This window comes from Eschrichtius robustus, chromosome 10 (assembly GCF_028021215.1).
Source record: "Eschrichtius robustus isolate mEscRob2 chromosome 10, mEscRob2.pri, whole genome shotgun sequence".
Lineage (NCBI taxonomy): Eukaryota > Metazoa > Chordata > Mammalia > Artiodactyla > Eschrichtiidae > Eschrichtius > Eschrichtius robustus.
This window is the reverse complement of record NC_090833.1, coordinates 51,307,392-51,331,407: the sequence shown is the minus strand read 5'-3', so window position 1 is coordinate 51,331,407 and position 24,016 is coordinate 51,307,392. Positions and strand designations below refer to the sequence as shown.

The window sequence follows — 24,016 nt, the reverse complement described above, 5'->3', positions numbered from 1 at the left end:
TCATACTCAGACATGCAAGAAGAGCTGAGATTGAAAGCCATATAACTAAATAAATCAAATCCCTCACCTCTTCAGACACGTGCTTCCTAAATTCTGTCCAGTTACTAGAGTCAGAAAAGAAAATGGTAGAACTCCATAGAATTCATGCATAGACATCTTGCTGAAGAATATTATGGAAAAAGACTAAAAGAAAAATTTTAAGCTCTAATCTTTATACTCATACCTAGGTATGTCTCAATTGGGAAATTACAACAAATGATAACTCTACACAGAAGGCCAGGACTTGAAACTGCTGGAGGCAAGACCTGAAGGCAGTGCTTCTATGCAAATGCACACTGTCACCACCACATTTTGATGCACAGAGGAGGCTCTTTTATTTTATTTTTTAAAAAATTTTTATTTATTTTATTTATTTATCTTAGTTCCCTGATCAGGGATTGAACCTGGGCCCCCGGCAGTGGAAGCTTGGAGTCTTAACCACTGGACCACCTGGGAACTCCTGGGAGCCTTTTTTAAATAGCAGCTCTTTTGGGATAAAATTCACATACCGTACAATACACCTATTTAAAGTGTACAACTGAGTAGTTTTTAGTGTGTTCAGAGAGTTGTGCTACCATGACCAACAGTCAATTTTAGAACATTTTCGTCACCCCCCAGATGTACCCATTACAGTCACTGCCTTCAGTCCCCTAGTCCCTGGTAATAAATAATCTACTTTGTTTCTATAGATCTGCCTATTCTGGACATTTCATGTAAATGGAATCATACAATATGTGGTGTTCTGTGAATGCCTTCTTTCACTCAGCATAATGCTTTTGAGGTTCATTCATCTTGTAGCAGGTATCAGTACTCTATTTCTGTTTATTGTGAGATACTTTTCCATTATACCATATTGTGTTTATCCATTCATCAGCTGATGGACATTTGGGGTGCCTTTAACTTTTGACCACTGTATAAAACTCTTTTTGCTCCTGACTGAGGCTACACACTGTTACAGCAGTACTTGTCCATCCTCTTGACTGAGCCGCTAAAGGGCACAGGTTGTTCCTGGTGAGAGATAAGAGATGTTAGTATAATGTTCAGCCAGAGTCATGTAAGGGAATCTGCAAGAACTTGCCTGAGAAGTATGTAAGAGAAGGAAGTCACAGCTGTAACAGCTTCTGTTCAGGCAGTAATGCTGAAGCGTCACTCAATGCTGTTCATAAGAGCAAAACCTGAAAATGATTGACAGGAAATGGATAAATAAGTTGCTGCAGAGTCATATAACGATATAATACAACAGTGGAGTTAGAAAATTAGCTAACCCTAGGAGATTATATATTGTACGATACTCTTTTTATGGAATTCAAAGACAAGCAAAATTAAACATCATATTGTCTAAGTACATATATAAGTGATAGAACTAAAAAGGAAAGAGGAAGCAAGTCACCTATGATCAACCACTATGAGAGTGCTTACTATCTCAGAGGAGAGGCAGAGGGTTGGAATAGGAGACAGCCACATGAATAGGTATAACTTATTGGTAATGTTCTTGGGTTAGAGGTGAGGTCAAAGGAGTTCATTGTAAATATACATAAATATATATGTAAATATAAAGGAGAGCTATTGTAGACTAAAAAAATGCACAAACTAAAAGTTGAGAATTACGTTTTATTCATGAGGAATTAAGCCTGGGAGCAGCCTCTCAGATAGCTCTAAGGGACTGTTCTGAAGATGTAAGGGAGGAGCCAGGATCTAGAAGTTTTTGCAAAACAAACAAACAAACAAAAAAAAACAAAAAAAACCAAACCAGGTAGCTAGAACGTCAAAAGATTACTGTTAAAGAAAACCAGACATCTCAAGTTAATGAATTTACTGCTTTTCTATGTATGGGAAGATGAAAGAGTCTGGGCTTAATGAAATCATTCCTTTGATATGCACCTTAACTATCTAGGGCCCATATCCTGTTTTTCTCCATCCTGAATCCCCTCAGGGTGCACTGTTGGTAGGCTGCAGAGGCTAATGGCTTGACGGCTGCAACAGCCTTTGTTTACTGATGTGGCAGGTGACATTCTTTGTCCAGACTATCCATGGATTATTGATGAGAGTGTCATGCACTAAAGAATATAATAAATGAACTCAGGGTACCTGAGTCCAAATAAAAAATGAGAAGATAAAATAAATAAAAATAATGCATGTACGTGGTAAAAATTTGGATATACATGTAAAATATGCAATTATAAAAAAGAAAAAAGTTTCACTAGTTCAGGCAGAAAAATTACAATTACCTTTGCAGTGTTAACAGCTTCCCATTGTTTCTCCTATGAATTAAAAAAATTTTTTAATGATACTAAGAAATGTCAAGTTGATAAAACCTATTCCTCATGAGAGCTGTTTAGGACAGGCTACTCACTCCAGGTTCCAACCACCTGGGACTCAACCCTACCATCAGCCAGCCATTAGCTTTTAAGGCTAAAGGCGCACACAGAGACGGCGTCAGGTCTGGGCCCAGCAAGTCCGCCTCGCTCGGGTCCGGTTCAGAGAACACGCCCCAAGGATCTGCCCAGTTCCCCTGGGGGCGTGTCTAAGAAGGAAGGCGGTCCTCAGCCGGAGACCAGGTAATAACCGTGGGCGGCATCAGGAGGCGCCACGCGTCGCGGCGTGATGACGTCAAGCACGCGCCGCGCGCTTAGCGTGCGCAGCTGCAGGCCGGCGTTTTGATCCCAGGTGTTTGCTCTTAGGTGGAGGTGTGCTGTGCTGTTTGCCAGGATGTTTCATGCTATTGGCTCTGCGGATGATGAAGAGGAGCAGGCGGAGGAGGATTGTCCTGAATTGGTCCCCATTAAGACGAAGCAAAGAGAGGAGAAGGAGGAAACGTCTGGCCCCGGCGCTAAGATCCCAGTCACAATTATCACCGGGTATTTAGGTAACTAACAGTTCCGGTCAGAAAATGCAGTGAACGCTGTTGTCCTGTGAGTTTGAGGCTGACGGTGCCTGTTCTCCTTAGGCATCGGGGCCTTCTGGCCGACAGCAAATGTCCCTGAGGTAGGGGCTGGGTCACTTGCTCCCCGACTGGGTTGCTTTTCATCTCAGAGGTTATGCTCAGACCCCTCTAAGTTAGGGTCACATTTATCAAGTGAGATTGAAAATTAGCCTCGCATTTTTGAAACTAGTTCTGGCTTTGCAGTGTGAAGCACGGACCCGCCCCTCATTATGCATGTGACCTCTAACAAGTTACCTTGTATTTCTAAAGTTCACCTGCCTCACTTGAAAACGGAAATAGTTCCAGTCACCTGTCTGCCTTTGCTTTTCTCTTCTGCTTAGTGGGGCAAGAAATACCTACCGTATAACTCTGTTCCAATTAAAGTGTGACCTTTCTGAAAATGCCCGACACCCGAGGACCATTCCTCAGTATAATTCCTGTTCCTCACGAGCCAGTCTCTAACAACCTTTCGTGTAAAGTACTAATATCTCAAACATTTTTTTTGAGGTCTGTTTGTAAAGTACTGTAGGAGAAAGAGTAAGAATAAAATTACTGTGCCCTCAAAGGCTATATTTCTTAAACTGAGGACTTTCAGGAGTTCATGGGATCACTTGAATTCATAGCTTTATAAACATAGTACAATTTCCTGAAGGACAGTTTACGCGCTTACACTAGAGGTACTTGACTGGAAAAGTTTGAGAAGTATTATTTTAAAACTTTACAGTTAACTAGAAGGGCTAGAATAAATACCATATTAAAAGTGTGGAAAAAGTTAAGAAATGTAGATAAAGTGAAACGATCTGGGAAAATAATACCACTCCTAGATGCTGCTGGAGACAAGTACAAACTTGGTGCACCTGAGGGCCTTTTACATAAAAATAGGAATTAAATCACTGGCATTTCTCTTTTGTTGCTTTGTAGACTAAGTTTATTTTCATTTTTACTCAGGATTAATTTTATAAAGGAGTTTATTTATTATTAAAGGAATTTCCCACTGTTATTCAGAGGCTGCTCTACTGCGAAGTTGAGCACATTTCTTGTCTGAAACAGTATAGTTTAGACTTGCCCTCCTGTCTTTCCCCATTTTGCTCACTGTTAGATCAGAAGAGCATTGGAGATGATGGTCTGAAGCTTAGGAGTGAGGACTAATGCCAGCAACTTTGTTGCTGAATCTAGGGGATAGTTTCCTTACTTATTCTTGACCATTTTCTCTTTCTTGAGCTCTTGTTCCCTTGGTTTCCATCACATTTTTCATCAGATTTTCCTGGCTTCTCCTTTAAAATTTATTTTTTTCCCTCTCTGTCCATCCTTTTAACTTCATACCCAGCTGGTTTCTATTTTGATGTCCGGCAGACATGTCAAACTCAGCATGTATCAAACTTCATCTTACCATCCCATCATGAATGATGGTTGCTTCTGTGAGCCCAACCATCTGGAATATTCTAAAAGCTTCCTAACTGGTCTTGAGTCATGGTGCCCTTTAATATATTCTCTGTATTTGAGCGTTAATGATCTTTATGAATGTCAATCTGATTTTGTCACACCCTTCAGTGGTTTCTATTTGGGTTAAAGTTCAGATTCCTTAACATGAATTACAAGAGCTTTACAATCTGGCTCTTGACAACCTCTTTAGCCTGCGAAACTGTGGCCCAGCCACACTGAACGACTTTTACTTCTACAATGTGCCAAGTGTTTTGGCCCCAGGAATGCTTTCTTCTGTTAGTCCTCTGGCTAGATGTCCCTCTTAGGTGCTCCCTGACATCTTGTACATCTATTGAATGTGTCATCCCGTGACATAATTGCCTCTTTATTGCTCTGAATTCCCCTCCTTCTCCCATTTCCTTTCATGTTTCTAAGCTTCCTGAAGGTAGAGAGAGTTTGTCTGTGTCTTGTGCATTTTTCACCAAGGCTCAGTATAAAATCTGGTCCATAGGAGACTTTTGACTGACTGAACTGTGTCTTAACGTCTTTTGCTTCATAATATGGTTAATTGTGAAGCCCTAGTAATTCTATTAGGTCTCCTACATCCAGCCCTTCCTTTCCATTTTCACTGCCACTGCTTAGGGCAGCACTTATGCTCAGGGCACCTGTCTCACACCTGGACTAGTTTTAAGAATTTTCTCATTGCCATGTGTCCTTAAGTTCTGTCCCTTCCATTCTAAATGTCAACGTTTAGTGATATTGAGCTTCCTAAAGCCCGCTAAATACAAGCCTTCCATCCCTTTGATAGCTTTATACGAATGTGACCCCAAAAAGTTGAAGATATTAATACTCTATTACTCAGTAAATCCCGCCTAGTTATACCCTAGAAATCTTGTAAATGTCCTTCAGAAGATGTGTACAAGCTTACCTGTAAAAGTTCTTAGCAGCACTATTTGTAACAGCAAAACACTAGAAACAACCCAAATGCGCACCAGCAGAAAAATAGGTAAATAAATGACATATTTATACAGTTGAACTACACTAGTATGTGCATGCAATTAGGGTTTGTTTGTTTTTTTGTTTGTTTGTTTGTTTTCCCCTCCATGGACTTTGGTATGTATGGCTCACAAGACAAAAGTTTTTCTTCTGCTTGAGCTGAATCTATTAGGTGTAATATGCCACCTACTGGATAGAGTTAGTGTAGCTTTATGAACTTTTCTTTCCTAATACTGATTATTGTGTCTTTTGTTAACATTTCCTAGGTCCATTCTCCATTGTATGTGTGTGTGTGTAATCAATTTTATAGATTGCTTTAAGCATACTAAAAGTAGGCATATAGACATTCTGAATTTGTGTCTGGTTAATGATGAATGTTAAAATAAAAGAAAGGTCTTTATGTGTAAATTCTGGGGAAGTAAACCATATATTCTTGACTAAGAAACATTGTCATCATGTGAAGGGATTTAAATATTTTATGTTTTATAAACTACACAAGTACTTTATTCCTTAGGAGCCATTACTTCAATAATTCCTTATTTAATAGAAAATTTAGATGCCCTTACATTAATTGTGTAAGTTATATAAAAGGCATATTTTTTTTGTCATGTGAGGTCAAAGAAATCTATGTGACCCACCTTGTTGGAGTATTTGTAAATATTTATAAAATTTTATGTTAGCATGAAGCATTTTTAATAGTCTTCAAAGGATACTTTAATCTTTTCCTCTAGAATCTTCTCTTACCATTGTTAAATAATATTTGAATAGCATGCAAATTTTAAAGAGTGTTGGGACTCTTTATATCTTTTTTTTTAAGACTTTAATTTATTAATTTATTAATTTATTTTGGCTGCATCGGGTCTTAGTTGTGGCATGTGGGATCTTTGTTGAGGCACGCGGGATCTTTCGTTGCGGTGCGTGGGCTCTTCATTGCGGCGCTCGGGCTTCTCTCTAGTTGTGGTGTGCAGGTTTCCTCTCTCTAGTTGTGGCGCGCGGCCTCCAGGGCGCGTGGGCTCTGTAGTTTGCAGCACGCAGCCTCTTTAGTTGAGGCCCGCAAGCTCAGTAGTTGTGGCACTCGGGCTTAGTTGCCCTGCGGCATGTGGGTCAGTTCCCTGACCAGTGATCAAACCTGCGTCCCCTGCATTGTAAGGCGGATTCTTTACCACTGGACCACCAGGGAAGTCCCTTTATATCTTTTTTTGTGTCTTTAAAATTAGTCTTTGAATTTTGTTATTAAAACAAACATATTTTATAGGTGCTGGGAAGACAACACTTCTGAACTATATTTTGACAGAGCAACACAGTAAAAGAATAGCAGTGATTTTAAATGAATTTGGGGAAGGTAAGTAAAGTTCAGTAAATGCCATGCTGCAAGAATTTATTGGACAGTTAATTCAACTGGTGAATTGATATTCCATGTTTTAAAATGAAAATGCAAGATATTATAATGTGAACACATTGCTGTAGATAGTTTTGGAAAAATTAGATTCATTTATGTCAAGCTTTATTTTGTATAGATTTGAGATACTGAAATCAGATAATTTCTATAAAATTTTATTTTGTTTAACTTTAGAATTCATACCAACAGAATTAAATTAGACTTTTGCATAAAATAAATATCTCCAGAAATAAAAATCTAAGGATATGAAAGAAAATCGTTCAGGAAGATTTTTGTACCAACTAGGAAGTTCCTTTTGTACTGACTGTATTGTATAATTGCAACTTTTGAAAAATATTTGAAAATGCTTCAGGCTTATAAGTTTATCTTGTTGAACGTTTATTATTCTGCAAAGCAGTTAAAACAGAAGATTTAAAAAATAAGTTAAACATGTGGTCTCCATCCTCAAGCAACTTCATTTATCTGTGAAAATATGTACATTTAACATTCCAGTTTTTTTGTCTTTAATATTGAACTGTGTTTAAAAAAATGTATACAGCAGTGTTAGACACAATTCTCTGATTTCTTTTATAAGCTTTTCTTCTCAAGTGTGAATTTTAATAAAACTCATGTTTAGCCAAAAAATATAACTTCAGTTGGGGTATTTCTTAAATTATACTTTTTTTTCAGTTACAAATTGGTAAAGGAGCTAGGTTTATTAACAGGATGGGAGGCCTGTTAGTTGAACTTGATTTCTGGTTTTAGTAAACTGAAGATAGTTTCAATAAACTAAAGAGTCCTGTTAGACAAAAATAAAAATCCTAAGATTTTTTAATCATAGTTTTAAATTCTAACTTCTTATTAACTGATCTTCTGTCGGACACTGATTACATTTATTATTATTTCTTACTATCTTCATTCTTTCTGGACCTTTTTTACAACTTTGTCCTTTACAACATTTGTTATACTTTCCTTTTCATTTTATTAATGTTCTCTACACCCTGAATTCTGTAGCAGCCCCTTTCAAAACTCTTTTATCATTGCCTAACTGAAGTATAAACAAAAAATATATGTAAGTGAAAAATTATTCAGGTTTTTTTTGTTGTTGTTGTTGGTCATTTGCTTTACTGGACATTTAGAACTCTTTCCTGGCTTGGGTATGTTTCTTTACTGGAGGAAAAGTAAGACTTTTAAATCATTCTTATTTGATAACAAGCATCTCAGGCTCTCAAATATACTTTATCCTTTCTCAAGTAAGCATTGCTAGGAAACGTATGTGTATTTGATTAAAATTTAATTTTTAAGTGAGCACATTGGTACCCTGGCCAAGCAAAGCTTCCTCAAAATGAACTAAGGGTATAACTCATACGGGGAATACTGAACAGTCTGTCTAGTAGACACAGAAACAATTTAGAGGAAGAGTGAAAAGAAACCATAGGTAAGAGGTTGAAGGGCATATAAAAACCAATATATAAACATACTGGTCTATCTAGAGAGTTGGCCATGGACAAGAAAGAACGCCTTTAAAATAGCTACTTTATTAGGAAATGGGAGCAGGCTAGTAAGAGGCCTAAAGAGGAAGTAGATTTTACATTTGCCTCTTTAGGGGCTTAAATTCTCTTAAAGAAAGGAATGCTAAAATAATCTAGAGTAGTATAGTTTAAAATATTGAGGCAGCCTGAATAGAATGAAAGAATAAAAGTTACGAAATGTATTGTCTGCTTTGAAATCTGCTCCATTATTGAGTATACTCATCTTTGTTTTTGGTTGACTAGTGGACATAATCTAAAGAGTGCTTCTTGTTAATCATTCTAGGAAGTGCATTGGAGAAATCCTTAGCTGTCAGCCAAGGTGGAGAACTCTACGAAGAATGGCTGGAACTTAGAAACGGTTGCCTCTGCTGTTCCGTAAAGTGAGGAATGTTTTTACTGTGTGCTTGTTGGCTTCTGGAAATGTTTATTGGTTATGTTTCTAGCTTTGATTTCCTTATGTAAATTAACTGAATCTACATAATCTTCTTCACTGTATTTTCAAGTAAACGACTTATTAGGATGCATTTTCTTAAAGCATTTCTTGAAGCCTTGTTTTTCTATCTGCTCTAATGCTGTGGTCCTTTTATTGAGTTTTTTGTTGTTATTTTTGATGTCAGGGTTTAATTAATAATCCCTGTGGTGCATGAAAGTCTCATTTAATGTATAAAAAATGATTATTCTGAATTTAATAAGTCATTGGTCTTATTTCCAAGAATTCAACCTCTAAAAACAAAAATAAATGACCATGAAAAAAGAGAAAAACCTCACATCCTGTTCCACCAGTTATAGTTGTTTCCAAGGACAGTGTTTTATTCACCAATATAACAGCTCTTAGAAAAGGAGTGACACATAGTAGTCACTCAAGTGTTTGTTGAGCAAATTAGGAAAATTAATACCCATATGGTTGATTTTGTATATTCTAGTGAATTAAATTTCTTCTACATCATTTACTATCTTAGGTGTTTGAGTCAAGTGTATTAACAAGGCTAAAACATAACAGATTTTCTTAGACAATTAAAATTAAGTATTTTCTTGCACTTTTGATATTATTAAGAAAAAAAGGAAATTAAAGCCTGCTACCCTAATTCAGAACAGAATTGAAAGGTATTTAATTGTAGTGTCCCTTTAGCTGTTATATTAAGCTACTGTAATTCCTAAATTTTGTCATTTTCTATATTGATTTTTTTCTTTCATAAAGCTATAAAAATAACAGGTTCTGACTTACTTTAGTCAGGTATATTAAAATTCCCTCTGCTTTTAATTTTAATAAAATTAAAGTATTAACTCATCAAGTATCTGATTTCTTGTTACCTGTCAGCATATGTGCATCCATTTCCCTCCCCTCCCCTAAACTGGTAAATACTGGATGGACATGTTAGAAGCTTGGGACTGAGGTAAATTTCCACATGCCTAAAGATATCTTTATCCCTGGTTGCTAAATATATTTTTAAATGTTTGTGATGATCACTTTAAAATATTCAGGCAATCAACGTATATCATGTTTTGGCATTCTCCAGGGACAGTGGCCTTAGAGCTATTGAAAATTTGATGCAGAAGAAAGGGAAATTTGATTACATACTGTTAGAGACCACTGGATTAGCAGATCCTGGTAAGAAATGTCATTATTAATAACCAGAATATAGTTCTTAAACATTTAAAAATAAATGGACTAGAGAAATATCTAAAATGAGTATTAAAGCTTTACTCTAAATTAAAAAATTTTTATTTTGCTTTAAAGGAGAAAAAATACTGAGTCGCATGTTTCTTTGGCAGATGAATGATGATCAAAGTGTTTGGTACTTTTAACATGCTAATAAAATTTGAAGTTCTATCGATTAGGGTTATTGGCATGAACAAAAGTTGTTAAAAATATTAGAAAAATCTAATAAAATGTAGGGAGAAAGGAGACATTCTACTTCTAGTATATATTTGGTTGGTTCTGCTCTACAGAGATCTTAATTCTGATTGCTTTTTAATCCAGTTTTCGTAGAGGGTCATTTAGAGATATCTAAGGACTTTTGGAGTTAAATCCGAGAAATACTTATTCCCTTTAAATTAATTGTTAGCATTTTGTTTTTCTACTATTAAACTTGAAATAATTTTATTTGTAAATATTGTCATAAGGTAGAGAGTTACATCAAGGCTTTTTTTCTGGTGTGCAATTAATAATGATTATCTATGAAATTTTTACCTCTGAATGGAATTACATCCAAACTTCCCTGTTGAAAGCTACACAAAGTCTACCTGTTTCTAACAATGGGTTTCTATTCCTTAACATCTTTATTCCAAGTATGCAGAACATTTAGTTTTGTAAGGCTGACCCATACCATTATTTCTTTTTTGATCTGGGTCTATGACATTGCGCCATAAAACCGTATTAAAGAACTGTTTGGGAATAATTTATTGAAGGGGTCATAATTGTTTAAAAGAAATATTGGAGTGTACTGAAGGTTCAAATGTAATCAATTGTTACTTTATTTTGAAGTATTATGTAATAACATTGTCCCTATGTTTTCAAATTAGGATTGAGTTAGGCTCTTTTGGTCCTTATAGTAGGCATGGATTTTTCATACATTTTCATACATTTCCAAGAGGTCTGACTGATGATAGGACTTGGACCATTACATTGATGTTAAATATTAATTTAAATCTGGTAAGATGGGAAAGTATATTGTGTGCCTCTTTTTGAAATAGAAAATATCAGTTTCTTTCATTGTAGCCACTGCATAGAGAAAAATTCTTGTAATTTTGAGAGTAGGTGAATTTACTAAAACACAGTTTAGCTTTTCAGAGGAAGTAAAAATTAAATAAAAATCTCAGAGAAAGCTTTTGTACAAATTGTAGGTATAAACAGTTTGATGTTTCTTCTTTCTTTAGAATAATGATTTTTATTGTTTGGGTGAAAATGAAACATTGATCATTAAAAAAAAATTTAAACAGTAACTAAGAAAATACAAAGAAGAAAGTTAAAAAAAATGTTGCCCTATATCTCACTACTGTAAAATACAAGCAGGTAAATTTTATTCCAAGGATTTCTCCGTGCCAGGGCTACTTGCTGTGGTATGTTGAATGACAGCATCAGCCTCAGCTGGTAGCTTGGGAAAAATACAGATTCTTGGGCCTCATCTGAGCTCTATGGAATCAGAATCTCTAAGGGTGGGACCCAGCAATCTGGTTTTTTTTGTTTTTTTTTTAGAAAGAAATAAAATATGTCAACTTTTAATTCAGAGATAACCACTATACAGTTAGAGGTTGTATACTTTACAACAATACTATATGTGCTGTATTGTAAGCCAGCAATCTGTTTTAATAAGCCCCCCAGGTGATTCTTACACATGCATAAGTTTGGGAAACCCCGTTCCATGTGTAAATATGCAGAAGTAATTTTATAAAATAGGATCACATTCTTTGTGCTATTCTAAATAATTATTAATGTAGTTCTACTTGAACCTAAAAGAAGAGAACTTGAAAGAAGTGAAAGAATTGCTGAATGTCAGATAAATGCTTCTTCACTGTAAGAGATATGAGATAAGAGATAAGAAAAAAAAGAAAAAATTATAAAGAACATAAATTGGACAAGTTATTTTTTAAACTACATGTTTAAATTTTCAGGGTTGTACCTATTGACTCTCTGGCATAAAGGATGAGGGAATTAAAACACTTCCACCTTCTCCCATTTGGTTTTGGTTCATTGTATTCTTTGCTATGTTGTCAAGGTGTCTAACATTTATATTCTGTCATACTTTGTTTAGTCCTGTGTTTAAACTGTTTTACCAGCACTATGGCTCCTCCATTCCTGAGTTGATCAATCTCTTGATTGACTGAATTTCATGGTCAGGTAATCTTTTCAAGTTTCAGTGCTGTATTCCTTTAGATCTTGCATACTTCATTGCTTGAGAATGCTTGTCTTTTTTTTTTTTTTTAATACTTGAAGGATTACTTGGCTAGGTATAAAATTTTCGTATCACAATTTCTTTCCTTCAGAACTTTGAAAATGTTGCATCATGATCTCTTAGTATTTTTGATTGGCTGGATTTCCTCGTGCAGTATTTTTCTCTTTTCATCGGGAAGGATTTGTGAGTGCTGTATTCTTTGAGTTTCAGTGCTGTTGTTTCCTTTAATGTTTGAGAATGTCTGCCTGTGGTTTTCAGTCTTGAAAAACAACTTGGCAGGAGGTAATATCCTCAGAACACTTTCGTTAGAACTTTGTGGTCATTATTTTATTATATTGGAGCAATGAATTTTACTGTAGAAAAATCTGATTTTTTTCCTGCCTCCTTGAAAGTGACTCGCTTTTTCATCTAAAATGCCTGAAAAAAATTTTCTTTATTTTTAAAGTTCAGTAATATAACCAAGATACATCTAGGTGTCATTCATAATCATGTTTTCCTGGATTACAATATACTCTTTAGTCTGTAGGATTAGTGCTTCATTTAGGGATATTTTCCTTATTTATTACCATGAAGAATTTTTCTGTCAAATTATTGTGTTCTCTTCTTTATGACACGAATTTTTCGTATGTTGAATTTTCTTTTGTTCTCCATATTTATTATCTTCTAATTGTTTTGATATGTCTTTTGCCTCTGCATTTACTGTAATCATCTCAAATCTTCATTTTTGTCCGTAATTGTTTCCACCAATGTCTGTTGATGTTTTAAATGAATTAATTGATTAAGTAATGGTACATTGGCCCTAAGTTTTATTTCTTTAGCGTTATAAACTACCTTTTCATATTATTCTGTTTTATTTTGCTTTAGAGCCTTTTTTTTTTCTTTTTTTTAAAGCTCTTCCCTTTTTTTAAAAAAATAGTTTTACTTGTTTCTTTTTGATCTTTTTAAAAAACTTTTTATTTATTTATTGGCCATGTCGTGCGGGATCTTAGTTCCCCAACCAGGGATTGAACCTGGGCCACGGCAGTGAAAGCGTCAAGTCCTAACCACTGGACTGCCAGGGAATTACCTAGAGCTTGTTTTTAATTAAGATTATATTGTTTTTATCTTTCTTATTATAAAGAAGCCCTTAGGAATTTTCTTTGGTTTCTTCAGTTATGTTTCCTTCCAGAGCAGGTTCTTTGCCATCTATATTCCCCATTCATTTGTTCATTTTTTTCTTTCCCTCCTTTTATCTGCTTTTTGCTTCTTTTAATCTGTAGTAACATGTGCATAGTTTTTTCACCGTGTTTATGCTTGATGTAGGAGGCTCAGAGAACTGTCTACTTAGATGTGGTGTTCATGAATTTTTTAAATACCCTACCCATGTTACCTAAACTTGTTTTTCTCTTGAGCCATAGTTTGAAAGCTGGGTATTGCTGGGAGCGGGGATGGGGAAGCAGAGAGAAAAGAAGTGATTGAGAGAGCCAGATGGGCAATATGACTTTTAGGCTCTGCTCTCCTACAATACCAAGTGTTCCCCTCCTGTATTAGCTCAAACTACTCATGAATAGATTTCCGTTCCTTTTGCAGGGACATCGTTGAGCTTCAGACTTCTCTCTTCATTTTGCTCTGAGCCCTAGAAAGTGACCCCCTCCACTGAAAGTGTGGAGACGATTAGAAAATTTTACCCTTGAAGTTTCTTTGTTGGCTTTTTCCTGTATTGCTTATTTCTCCCTCAGTTCTACTTCTCACCATTTTGAAAGCTATTTCTGATAAATATTAGGATTTTGTAAACTACTTATCTATAACCTCTTGTTGAGTATTGGGGTAGAACTAATGACTATCATACATCACATAGAACTTTCTGTTTTTTATTTTTACTATCACCCAAAAATTATGGCAGGAAGTTGTATATTTGGTTGCTGCTGATAAAATTTGGCTCTCAAAATTTTATTTTGTTTATTTTTATTTTTTGTTTTGTTAGGTTTTGAAGAAGGGAGATTCTATAATTTAGCTCAGGGTTTTTTAACCTTGGTACAAATGACATTTTGGGTTGAATAATTCTTTATTTTAGGAGGCTGTCTTGTGTACTGTAGGATGTTTAACAGAATCCCTGGCTTCTACCTACTACATGCCAGTAGCATTCATGTAGTTGAGATGACCAAAAATTTCTCCAGGCATTGCCAAATATTCCCTGGGGAGAAAAATTACCCTGGGTTTAGAATCACTAATTAACTTCATTCTCTCGTCTTTACTCCCCCTGTTAAACACCTGCATCCAAATTTTAAGTAGTTCTTTCTTTTGTAGTCTGGTAAGTATTAAGCCAAAGATACACATCAGATTTAGAATAAAAGCTCTAATACACTCTTACAGTTCAACTTAATACTAGGCAAATGTTAACTATCGGACTTATAAGCTCTCCGAATAGAAATCAATGAATTTAAAAAAAGATTTATGTACAATGCTGGGAATTTTACTGAGTGAAAAAAATTAATGCTTTTAAAAAATAACTTATTGTTTGGAGTAATTATACTCACAATAGATTTACTTTTCTCCTTCATTAATTAAAATCATGTTGTTAGCCAAGTAAGTGAAGAAAATTCTTATTGACAATTCAGTTGTTTCCTGTTTAGAAGACTGACACTCTCCAGTTCTAAGCTAAATAATTGTCATGGTAAAGTAATTTCCTTGAAAAGGACAGGCATTGATTCAGCCCCTGTTACTCACAAATCCTATTTCAGTCAAATTGGAAGACTATTAAGTTTTTGGGAAAAAATCAATAGATATCAGGAAACCATTAGATCTTGTGGCCCTTGCTATATCCTGCATGAGTAATCACTGTAAACTGCTGACAGGTATTTCATTGTTGACACAGAGTGATGCTTGGGAGACCACATCTCGTCAGGGTAGGTGGACGGCTTTAGACATTGGAATGAGTTCAGTTATCCTTGTTTTTCCCCAAGACTCATCCTTTTAGACAGCTCTGTCACTAACTGGACCTGTGATGCTTTGAAAAATCAAATTCTTTCTTTACTGTCAGTTTTCTTTTTTCTTGTGTTGTGGCATACTAATCAGGGTGTGTGGTTTGGTATTGAACCAGTTTCTGTCAAAAACAAGTTTTAATTTCTTATTTAGAAATTATTTTTTCTCAATTAAAAAAAATTTCTAAATTTTATATCAGTACTAATAAATAGTGTAAGGATTTATTAGTAAGGCCATAGAGTGTATAATTTTACTTTTATTCTTCTGTAAAACTTACAAGTAAATTTTAAAAAATTAAAAAAAAATTTTGGACAAGTGATTTTGGATTTATCTATGTTTTGCTTTGCTTTCCTTTAGGGAGATAATTATTTGTGAACTGTATGATTTTTATATTCAGGAGAGAGAAAATAAAAATAAGACCTGTGTGCACACAGCCATTCTGCCCAAATTATTTGATATTATTTATTGGTAAATTATTATGGCATTGGTAAAAGCTTGATATCGGGTTTGTATGTAACAAGAGTTGGTTTTTTTTGTTTATTGAAGTAGAGAGAGGGGAAGAAATGGGTATAAAATAGTAAATGGTTCTATCACTGTAACTTCCTTAAGAAGATTGAAAACCCATATTTAATTCATATATGTGTTTGCCTGCTAATTCCATTGGGGCAAATTAAAACATTATGGATAGAATTTTGTTTCCTAGTTTGAAGAAATATTTTTATTTGATGACTACTATCATATATTTTCAGGTGCTGTAGCTTCTATGTTTTGGGTTGATGCTGAATTAGGGGTTGATATTTATCTTGATGGTAAGTTTAGAAATGAATTTTTAAAAAATTTTTCAAGTTAAATGTTAATGTTATGGTTAAGATCATTTTTGTTTATTCATATTATACTTTAAATTCCTTGTATTGGTACTCTTTTTAAGCTTGTTTAGTTTGATGATGAAATAAGTCTTTGTTCATACTGATTCTAAAGCCCCAGACAGTAGTAGAACTAGATATCAATCATAATCTCAGCTACCAGTTTAGTGCTTCCATTAAGGTTTTCCTTTTAAATACTATGTAGATTTTCTATATTCCCTGTTGTTTAATTTATGCACTTAGTATATATTAGAGCTTTTTATTTTAAATAACATATATAGTATGAGGATCAAATTTCTGCTTTCATTTTCCCTTAAAGATAAGAATGAAACAAAGCCCCCTACCCCTTGCTCTCTTTACCATAACACTTTTGGGCAATCTTATTCATAGACTTCATTTAAGACATATTAGAAACTTTCTGGATTAGGCAAATATGTTCCCTGCAACACCCCACACCTGATTCTTCACCTTTCTGTAGACCATATTTTTCATAGACTAAGGGGTGAACTTTAAGAATTTCTGAAGCTGGGCCTCATCATTTGGCCCTAATATATATGGAATGTAGCTGGTTAAATTCCTTAGGCGTCATCAAACTCATTCTGCTGTTGTCCTTTGAAAAAATTATTTAGCATATAAATTCAGAGACTGCCAAACTAATTGATCATTTGGAAACTTAGGTACATCTTAGATAAAACAGTTGTGAGTTAGATTGGTGAGAGGTATTCTAAGATGCCTCAGATTTGTTAAGCAATAATTTAAATAAGAAGAGTCTCGATTTTGATTATGTGAAAATAAAGATAAGCTGTCTTGCGTAATTTATCACATTCCACTTTATATTATGAAATTTGTCTCATGTTTTGGATTGTAAGCTTTTTAAAGGCCAGAGAAATCTTATCTTTCTTTTTATTTGTTTAATTTTAAATATTTGTTTCTATTATGTCCCATCTAGTGCCTTAAAATAGTGCTACGTTCATGTTTGAAATGCATCTGCTTACTAATGGAATTGAATTAAATAGCTGTGCTGCCAAGAGAAAAACCAGTATTTTATTGAGAGACATTTGTGAACTGAAATAGGCTAGTTTTAATTTTAATTCTTAAATTAAAGATGATTTAAAGATTTATTCCTTTGTAGGTATCATAACTGTTGTGGATTCAAAATATGGATTAAATGTAAGTTGAAAGATTGCTATGAGTTACTAATTATTTGTTAAGAGCTGGTTATATGGGGATTGATTTTATTATTTTTTCTATGTTTGTGACTGTTTGAAATATCCTTAACAAAAATATTTTTCTACTGTAAATATAATAGATAGTACTTTTTAAAATGGCAGTAATATTATCAGAAACTGTGTGTTAAGCCAGTGAGTTACATTTTTAATTTAATATATCATATTTTGGAAGTTTAAAAAGCATGAAGAATAATAAAGCAAATACTTATGGTAAAAAAAAATAGTTTTTTTTAAAGTATCCTGAACAATAGATGAAATTTGTGTGTGTCTTTTAATTATTATTTTGTGTTTCTAAGTTAAATGTTTATTTTCTGCTTCTCTGGCTTGATGTGATAAAAGTTTGAAGTGTAATATTTTGTAATAAGGATAATACAGGATAAAGTTTGGGTATGTGTAACCCCTCACTAGGATTCAGCTCCAATGTTGATAAGCTTTTCTGTTTGATAGAGGAAATTGAGCTTGATAAAGCATATGAGAGCTTAGTTTTCTTGTTAAACTGCTGTCAGACACAAGCTGCAGATGATTGAGTTTTTAAAAAATATGTTGCTTTCCCATATTTTGAAGAAATCAGGATTTATGCCTAGGTTTAGGGAGGAGAAACTCTCCTTTAAAAGGCATCTTGCTGTGAATGTTTTGCGACTAGCAAGGTCCGGAAATGCATTTAAATGAATTTCAGTTCACAAAATGCACTTAGTAAGATTTTAAAATGCATATTGCCGCATAAAGTAAAGTGGTGTTTCTCAACTTTCCAAGTGAAAAATTACTAGAGGCAGAAGAGAGTGAAATTATCCTCCATCTCCTGACCCAGTCTGGCGATGTGAATAGTGCCCAAAGTAATCATTTCTTAGAAGTTCAAATTTAATGTTTAAAAATTCATGTCCATTTTGTATTCTACCCGACAATATATCTGAATTTCTTAATTTGAACAAGTTTGTTTTTCTTCCAAACCTTTAATTAGGATGGCAGGCTTGTCAAATGGTTACCAATACCCCTTCATTGGCCCTTCAGTTCCCTCAGGGATAGAGCACCCTAATTTGAGAAGTTTGGGAGATGAATCCTTTTTAGATTTTTAAGTCAAAATTTATTAATAGTCTTAAGAACCAAAGAAAGACCCCAGATGTTACAGTTTTTACTCAGAAATATTCCAACTGTTCTGAAATCATGATATTTCTAGCAAAATGTTTACAGAGGAAGCAAAAAAAAAAAAAAAGTCAAATTCTTCACTCTGAATGTTTATTAAAGGGCATGTTTGAATCCATCTCCTATATAGATTTATTGCCAAATTTGGGTTATCTTCAGGATGGATAGTAGGATTTTTTTTTGATAGACTTACAGTACCAGACCCAAAATCAAACTCTTTATGTATTTATGATTATGGGAATAATATTATATGTATATTTGGATGTGGAAAGGAGTTAAATAGAATCTACCATGAGTGTGATAGAGACCAAAAAAAAAACAAAGCAACATTCTGAATAATGCAGACACAGCAAACGTTTAACCCCCTCCCACCTTGATAAAACATCTTAAATTATTAAATCAATATACCTACACAAAACTGACATACTGTCAGGATAATGGAAACTTTAGATTTTCTACGTCAGGTGCCAAATAAATAACTTTTCCTTTATATAAAGGATTTGCCAACTTGTCTAATTCCTCTGGTTGCAAAGCTTGACCTCAGTAGCTGCTTGTGATTCAGAGAATTCTGAGGCAGTACAAGTAATGACACTTGGATAATGGGCAGCAATTTAAGGGTGTCATGCTTCACAGAGCCAGCCCATCAGAAGTAAAGCTGAGAAATGGTACCTTGTGGCCAGCCAGCCAAATTGAAACTGAAGTGGTAATTGATATCATGGGCTATCACTCTAATGGGATTGTCACCCATTGATCTGAAATATTCATTTTTTAATCATGGGCAAAGAATTGGACAACTTCAAATGACAGCTCTCTATTCTCAGGACTTGACACCCAGGCTACTGACATTGTCCTTTTCAGTTCTACAAAAGTGACAGCATTTAATGCAATAGAATCAATGAATGAAGTTACACAGAAAAGGTCAAGTCAGAGGTTTCTTTTTGGTTCTTCTGTTATATTGCACAAGCTGTTGAAACAATTCAGTCAGAAAACAGTTTGGCTTGGAAAAGACCAGAAAAATAAATAGACTGACATTATGCAATAATCTTTTCTTAAAAGCTAAAATAGTGTTAGATCTATAACCAATCCATTGGAAAGAAATAGCTGCTGCTTCTTTTTTTTTAAATGTCACTGACATCTTTGACACTAGATTTCATTCCACTTTGGTCAACAACAGTGTTTTTTTCTTTCTTTCTTTCTTTTTATCGGTCCAGCTTGTTCCTATTTCTGCAGAAAAGCCCTTAATGAAGTTGTGTGCTACGATGGTGTTATTTCAAAGGATTCCTTTCTTTCTTATGCTGTGCTAAGTTAGAGTGTGGAACCTTAACCTTTTTGATATGTTGGATTAATTAGTACCAAAAATTTTCTGGTCTTTTTCTTGATATATAAGCAAAAGCCACAGTCTCTAAGCAGAGATGAGGAATCCGTTGGGGATACACACACACACATAATATTTTGAAAAAAATTTTGCAAAAATTTTTCCTTCCTTGCCTGTACAGGTAAAATAGAATGTCACAATTTCCATTTTTTCACTTTGTAAATGGGAGTCATCTGACTTAATGACTAATGGTGTATAATGTGCTACTGGAGAATGTCCTTTTGAATAGCAGACATTGGTTTTAGTCTTTTTGCAAAGTTTGACTTGGGAAGGTAAGAAGTTGCATAAGGGAAATGGGCTGATATCCAGAGAAAATAAATGTTAGTGTGCATTTATTATTTGTTTATGTTTGTATAGCCTTCATATGTGCATAGAACAGGGACATTATCTCTTCTGCTTTTTTATATGTTTTATTACATATCATATTCTTAATAGAGTTGTGCCTATTGGCAGATTTTTATTTTGGGGAATTTTAACGTGTTTTTATATTTGATACTTCTTGACTTCCTAGAGGTCATGAAATGTTAGTCCATCCCTGTTAGCTTTGAGTGAAAATTTCTAATCTTCTGGAGATTAGATTAGATGCATTAAAAACATGAGTTACTTTGTGAAAATATTAATACTATTTTGTTAGTTACATTTAGGTATGGATATTCAAAAACAAATCTCTAATTTTCTTACCATATCTTTTTTATACACCTCCAGCTCACAGCCAAAAAGTCCCAAATTCATATGTAAATAAATCTTCCAAAAGGTCAAAAATACAATATTTTGCAAATATTTCAAAAATTTAAAAGAACTTCAATATTATAGGATCATTCAGAGACAGCTACCTTGCTAAAAATACATCTTTACTAAACAGATTTACTGCTGAAAAGAAAGGGAGTTGTTGCTGCACATTATGTAGAATTTTTCAGATAACAACATCCATGTATCTATGTCAACAAATAGGAGGTGTTAACTAGAATTCATTCAATAAGTATTTGTTGAACCGGGGTGCCAGGTACTATTCCTGGGATGGTAATAGCCCTTATTCTCTAGAGGACATAATGAAAGGATTTGTTATAGCCTCAGGCCAACAATAATTAGCAAAAATAGTAAACTTGGTCTTTTGACAAGAAAGAATTTTTGATACAATATTCTTCAAGTTCTGTGATTTCCATAATTTCAGAGTGGGTCTGCAGTTGAATTTGTAAGGTTGTACCTAAAGTGGAGATCAGTACATCATTACTCTAGTTTTAGTTTAGGCTAGCTTCCCCAAAAATAGAGTTTGGCAAACTTTTAGAAGAAAAAAAGTTTTTCTCTATGGATTTTACCAAGACTATTAAATAAAATGATTACCAACTTGCTCTTAGGTCCCAGACTATCCAAATACCTTAATGATCTACCTCTTCATGAATTGTAAAATTGATTTGATGAAATAATTTTGAATATAATTTTTAGGTAATCTTTATGCATATACTTTTATGCAGTTATTAACATTTGTGTAACGCTGTTTGCAAGACTGATTTTATATGACATAAAAAGCTTTCACAAAGATTTAAAAATTATATTCATTTTCCTTCTATTGAGCCCATTTTCATTTTTGAAAAATCACCCTATGGTAAGGTATCCCGTGATGGTGACAGTGTTAGATTTAGCTTCTTTTTTATAAATTGAGAATAGCCATTTCCCATAATCGTTATGAAGGCTAAATGAGATAATGTTTGTAAAAGGATTTAATAATTTGTGGAGTTCAATTCAAATACAAAAAGTATTATATAATCGAATTGCCTCTGACATCAGTAGGCAGCTTTTTATTGTGAAAGGAAACATCTACTGAGGGTTAAGGTAATGAAGGTGGAACATTTTTCAGAGAAGAACCTTATGACATTGGTGACTTTAGGGATGTAAATAAGATTATGGAAAAATAATAACTACTTCCAGAGAGATCAAAATGACCTTGTGGGCTTCTAAGTCAACGTCAAAGTATTTTTTGGCACTAGTTTGACTCTGGCAGGGTGCAAACTAAACAGTTGCCCAGAGAGGCCAAATCATTCAAGTGTGGGTTTCAAAATGATAACCTGCTTTATGCTGGGTATAGGACTGTGTCCTTCCCACAGCTAATTTGTTTCTAGGGAATTGGAAGGGCCCAGTATGAGTTCATAGTGTGTATGGTTCTGGGGTGGGGGCTGGGGGGTGGGGTAGGATGGAGGAAAGTCTAGTAGACTTTTTAAAAGTACAATTTCAGTGGTTATCTCTTTTTTTTTTAAATAAGTAATAATGAATATTTAGAACAAAGACAGTTTTGTCAAAAGGAAATTGCCTAAAATCTGAACTATAATGTTCTGTGTTTTTATGACATTATTTAAATCTGGAGGGTTTTCCATTTATGAAAAAGAAGAGGTTGGGGACAAAGTTTAAGCCCTCACACCTCACAGGTTCATTGTAGGGAAAAAATTACAAGTGAGGAAGAAAATGCGTTCAGATAGAAAAGTTAGTCCTGAATTTGGGTATTCAGTAATAGAACTTGTTGAAGTTTTTATTAGAGGCAAGAAAGGAGTCCCTAAAGTAAAATCCTTTGTGTTGACATTAGGTTGTGTGTTACACCACAGTAACTTTTGTTCAAACTTTGTTTTTATTTAGCATTTAGCAGAAGAAAAACCTGATGGCCTTATCAATGAAGCTTCTAGGTATTCATTTATTTAAAGTATATATTGATTACTGGCTAAATGGGAAAAGAAAATTATTGATATGAAAAACAAAACAAACTGAGAAACATAAAAACATAGTCAAGGAAGATCTTTTCTCTATTTAAAACTATATTATAGCATAAAGTGAGTGCTGAGCACAGGAGTTTTTTGTGAGGAACTTGGAAGATGTTCACATTTAAAAATATTTTCTTGTTCTCATACAATTTCTTTGGGATTGAAAATGATTATTAAAAAAGAGTTGATTCACTTCCTGCCTTCTTTAACAGTAATTCATTTGATTCATCTCTTCACTGTTACTCAGAGCAACAGAGGAATAAATATGGAAATAGTTGCAATTTGGCATTTAGAACATTTTTTGTTTAAATACCTGTATGTTCCTAATTGGGTTCTCTTTAGACTTATGAATATTTAAATTGGTTTGCCTACCCTAAGCATATTCTTGCTCATGGGAAAAGAGTTTTGGGATAGATAACAGTCACTAAATATGCTCTTGGGTTTAAAAGGGAGGTCTCCCTCCACCCCAAGATTTGCTACAGATGATCTTGACATAAAGAATAGACTGCAAGCAGGTGATTGATTCCCTATCATTTTAGAATATGGTACTCTGTTGTTTTGTTATCCTACCTGAACACTTCATTTGGTGTATATCTATGATTCACATTAGACTGAACTTAAATATTTTTGTAACTTTTTCCTTATTAAAATATGTTTGTTATAGAAAATATAAGCCAAATAGAAAATAGCAAAATGTTATAAAAGCCAAAAAACAGCTAAATATAGAAGCCCTCCAATTTGAAGATTACAACTGTCTATATTTTGAGATGTGCACATTCAATCTTTATTCTTATGAAATTTACTTAAATAAAAATGGGATTGTGATGTACATACTGTTGAAATCCGCTTTTCAGTGAACTGAAGTTGATTTATTTTTGAGAATTTGGTTGTTCTTTGAAATAATTAGCTATACCTTCAGGTAGCATAAAACCAGTATTGGGAACAAATAGTCTAGTGATTAAACTTTCCTGAAGAATTGAGGAAATTTTAAAGAATCCTCAGCTTTACTACTCCTGTTAATAGAAAATAGAGTTTCTAATTATAGTAAGCTATTTTGTTATCCAGCATCCTGTCAACTGGGTTCTTTAACTTGAATTTCTGTAGTAGTTTATCTGTCTTACAGAGAAAATAAATATTCGTAGTGATGAAGATAATTGTTCAAGATCCAAGTGTAGTTTTTTTAAAAAAAACTGTTCAATGTAGTATTAATGTTAAGTGAACTTGTTCTTTGTATTTCTTTGAAAATTATGGTAATTATTACGTGGAATATTTTAGTAAGTAGAGTGTCTTTGTTTCTACCACATTGGATATCGGAATTTTATGCATTTCTTTACAAAGAAAATCATGAGTTGAAAATCATCCTAATTGTAAACTATCCTTGATTGTAAACTTTTTGAGGCTTATCTTTGTAGTTTCAGAGTAGCAAGTAAGAGCACTTAGTAAATACTTTTTGAATGAATAATGTGAAATCTGAGTTTATATAGTGATGAATACAATTCATCCTTACTATTTGAAGGA

At 34.0% G+C, this 24,016-nt stretch overlaps 1 protein-coding gene across 1 annotated transcript in view; it reads left to right on the top strand.

Annotated features, from left to right (window-relative positions):
- Positions 1-2,642: 2,642 nt before the first annotated feature.
- LOC137770052 (zinc-regulated GTPase metalloprotein activator 1A) overlaps positions 2,643-24,016 on the top strand; it is a 42,034-nt gene continuing 20,660 nt past the window's right edge. The window contains exons 1-7 of the mRNA XM_068552424.1: positions 2,643-2,905; positions 6,636-6,722; positions 8,574-8,670; positions 9,808-9,899; positions 15,894-15,953; positions 17,140-17,177; positions 22,377-22,423. Coding sequence (XP_068408525.1) covers positions 2,749-2,905; positions 6,636-6,722; positions 8,574-8,670; positions 9,808-9,899; positions 15,894-15,953; positions 17,140-17,177; positions 22,377-22,423 — 578 coding nt within the window. The 5' untranslated portion in view covers positions 2,643-2,748. The remainder of the gene's footprint in view (positions 2,906-6,635; positions 6,723-8,573; positions 8,671-9,807; positions 9,900-15,893; positions 15,954-17,139; positions 17,178-22,376; positions 22,424-24,016) is intronic.